General features: G+C 53.6%; 1 protein-coding gene across 1 annotated transcript; it reads left to right on the top strand.

Moving 5' to 3' along the window:
• Positions 1-1,572: 1,572 nt before the first annotated feature.
• On the top strand, positions 1,573-2,796 carry LOC103542866 (olfactory receptor 6B2-like). The gene has a single exon (XM_070622146.1). It carries the CDS (start codon positions 1,573-1,575, stop codon positions 2,509-2,511), a length of 939 nt encoding a protein of 312 aa, XP_070478247.1. The 3' UTR covers positions 2,512-2,796.
• Positions 2,797-3,212: the final 416 nt, after the last annotated feature.

The following is a 3,212-nucleotide window of genomic DNA, read 5'->3' as shown; positions in this document are numbered from 1 at the left end:
CTGTGTGTGTCCCCTCAGACTTGGGGGTCTGCCCAGACAGTCCTGTACTAATGTGTGCCCTGGGCTCGGAGCCCTGGGTCTCGCCCCTGCCTGTGCATCCTGCCCCTCTGTCTCCACCGCTGATGCCTGGACCCCATTCCCGCTCCCGCAGTGTGCTTCCTCTTGCACTCCAGCGGCTCCCAGCAGGGGAAACTGCGTCAGCACAAGGCGATACCCAAGGCTTGTTTTCCTTTCTCTTTCCGCTCTTTGGTTTGTTTATATTTATCTTTGCCAGCGTGTGACTGTGGACAGCGTTTAAAGCTGAGTCACGGCAGCCCTTCTCCACCACATTCTTGGGTTCATTCTTCTTCACACACCCGCTGGGTCACACACTTTCAGACCCCCGCCCCAGGCCACACACCGAGGGGCAGAGACAGAGGCCAGGGCAGGTGTGGCTGGAAAGGTCGCAGTGCTGGCTGTATGGACCCCCAGCTGCATCCCAGCCCCGACTTCCCCACAGCTGCATTATCACCCTTCAGAGCCCCTGGGTCCTTGGCCACGGCGTCTCTCCCTCACTGAGCCCACTCGAAGGCAGTGCCCGGTCCTCCGTCCTCTGTTCTCCGCGTCTCTCCTGACCCACGGCCGCAGCCTTGAGGGCCTCCTCTCCGTCTCCTGCAGAGCATCCAGCCCAGGCTCTGCTCCAGGGGCTGCCAGGGGATTCTGCTGGCCTCGTGCCCCAGGGTCCACGCTTCCCAGCCCCGCTGCAGTTGGCTCTGGTCGGGAAAAGAGGGACATCTCCGTGTGAGTGGGTGTGTGTAAGTGTCTGTATGTGCAGGTGAGGGTGCGTAAGCACGTTTGTGAGTGTATATATGGGTGTGTGTGAGCAACTGTGTGTATAGTGTGTGTGTAAAACTGTGCAACTCTGTGTGTGTGTGTGGCTTGGGGTGGGGTGGGAGCAGCGGGTCACACCCCCGGAGACTTGGAGACCCTTGCTCCCTTGCAGCAGCTCTCGTGGCCCTGACACCTCTTCCTCCAGCGAGGGTGGTGGCATGACCACGTTTAGAACCGGCTGCCTTCTCCGTGAAGAAGTCTCCGTGCCGGGGCAAAACACAGCAGAGAGCCAGCACCAGCCTGGCCATCTCAAACATTTAGGGCGAAGATTAGATAAAATAAGCCTTTGTCTTCATTCGTTGTGATTGAGGTGGTGGCTGGGGAAGCCAAGGTGCACGTTTGCTTGTTAAATGAGGCCCCGCAACTGACACCCGAGAAGAAACCAGTCAGGCTCCCAGCTACCCTCCCGATGGGCTGCAAACGCCCTCTTTTATCAAGTCCTAAACAGCGTTCCTCTGCGTACCCTCCCTCCCTGTGTCCTGCTGTGTTATTAGATCCACATGCAACCAGGCAGGGCCCTTCCACTTGAAAACATGGCCAGTAAACGTATCATTGCTCTTCCCTGCTGCTTGTGGAGCCAGGCATCCGATTTGGGGACCAAAAACACCAACAGGCTGAGCTGTGCTTTCTCCCCGCAGCGGCCCCCAGCCCCTCACTCTGGCGCGGTGGTGTTTTGCAGGCCCAGGCTCCCAGCGCAGAAGAATGAGGGGAGAGAATGTAACCAAGGTCAGCGCTTTCGTCCTGCTGGGCTTCCCCACGGCCCCCCGGCTGCAGTACGCGCTCTTCCTCCTCTTCCTGCTCACCTACCTCTTCGTCCTGGTGGAGAACCTGGCCGTCATCGTCACCGTCTGGAGCAGCGCCGCCCTCCACAGGCCGATGTACTACTTTCTGGGCATTATGTCGTCCCTGGAGATCTGGTATGTGTGTGACATCATCCCCAAGATGCTGGACGGTTTCCTCCTGCAGCGGAAACGCATCTCCTTCATTGGGTGCATGGCTCAGCTGTATTTCTTCAGCTCCCTGGTGTGCACCGAGTGTGTGCTCCTGGCCTCCATGGCCTACGACCGCTACGGGGCCATCTGCCACCCCCTACACTACCAAGTCATCATGACCTCAGGGCTCTGCGTCCAGCTGGTGATCTTCTCCTTTGTGAGCGGCTTCTCCATCTCTGTGATCAAGGTCTACTTTATCTCCAGCGCCACGTTCTGTGGCTCCAATGTCCTGAACCAGTTCTTCTGTGACATTTCCCCCATCCTCAAGCTGGCCTGCACAGACTTCTCGACTGCAGAGCTGGTCGACTTCATCCTGGCCTTCATCATCCTGGTGTTCCCGCTCATGGCCACCATGCTGTCCTACGGACACATCGCCCTGGCTGTCCTGCACATCCCCTCGGCCACTGGCCGTTGGAGAGCCTTCTCCACCTGTGCCTCCCACCTCACCGTGGTCACCATCTTTTACATGGCCATGATCTTCATGTATGTCCGGCCCCAGGCCATTGACACACGGAGCTCCAACAAGCTCATCTCTGCTGTTTACACAGTCCTCACTCCAATAATCAACCCTTTGATCTATTGTCTGAGGAACAAAGAATTTAAGGATGCCTTGAGAAGGGCTCTGGGCTTAGGTCAACCTTCACAGTAAGACAATTGAAAGTCCTAGAATCTAATCTGTGGAATAATAAAATAACATCTTATATGGCACTTTATGCGCTTTAAAGTAAATAAATGAAATTTAGCAAATCTACAGGACAGCACACAAATAATAAGCTTTATCTGGATGTGTTTTCACAAAATGACCAGATTCATGTAACCAGCGCCCAGATCAAGAATTAGAAGCAACCCTCGCACCCCCTGTACCAAGATTACCACTACCCTGACTTCTAACCAGATACTAGTTTTGGTGTTTTTGAGGTTTTTATGAATGAAATCATGATGGATGCTTTTATGTTCAGCTTTTTTCATTCAATACAATGCTTGAGTGAATCATTGATGTTTTGCATGTAGCAAGAATTCATGCATATAACATATAATATTCCATTGTACATTTCGGCATTTTCCTGTTGTGGACAGTATTACGGATGCTGTCTATTATGGATGGTGCTGCTGTAAACCTTCTGGTCCACGTCTTTTCACTATTGTAGGTTTTGTGAGCAGTGTGCTCAGCTAGACCTAGGTACATGCAGGCCACCCCTATAACTGCTGCAAAAGAAACTGCAAAACTGTTTTCCAAGGTGGGTGCACCAATTTTCACTCCCACCAGCAGTGTATGAGAATTCCAGTGGCTCCATGTCCTGACCAGCACTTGGTATTATGAGTATTTTTCAATTTAGCCATTCTTCTGGG

Source organism: Equus przewalskii, chromosome 5 (genome assembly GCF_037783145.1).
Source record: "Equus przewalskii isolate Varuska chromosome 5, EquPr2, whole genome shotgun sequence".
Lineage (NCBI taxonomy): Eukaryota > Metazoa > Chordata > Mammalia > Perissodactyla > Equidae > Equus > Equus przewalskii.
This window is presented reverse-complemented; position numbering and strand designations above follow the sequence as displayed.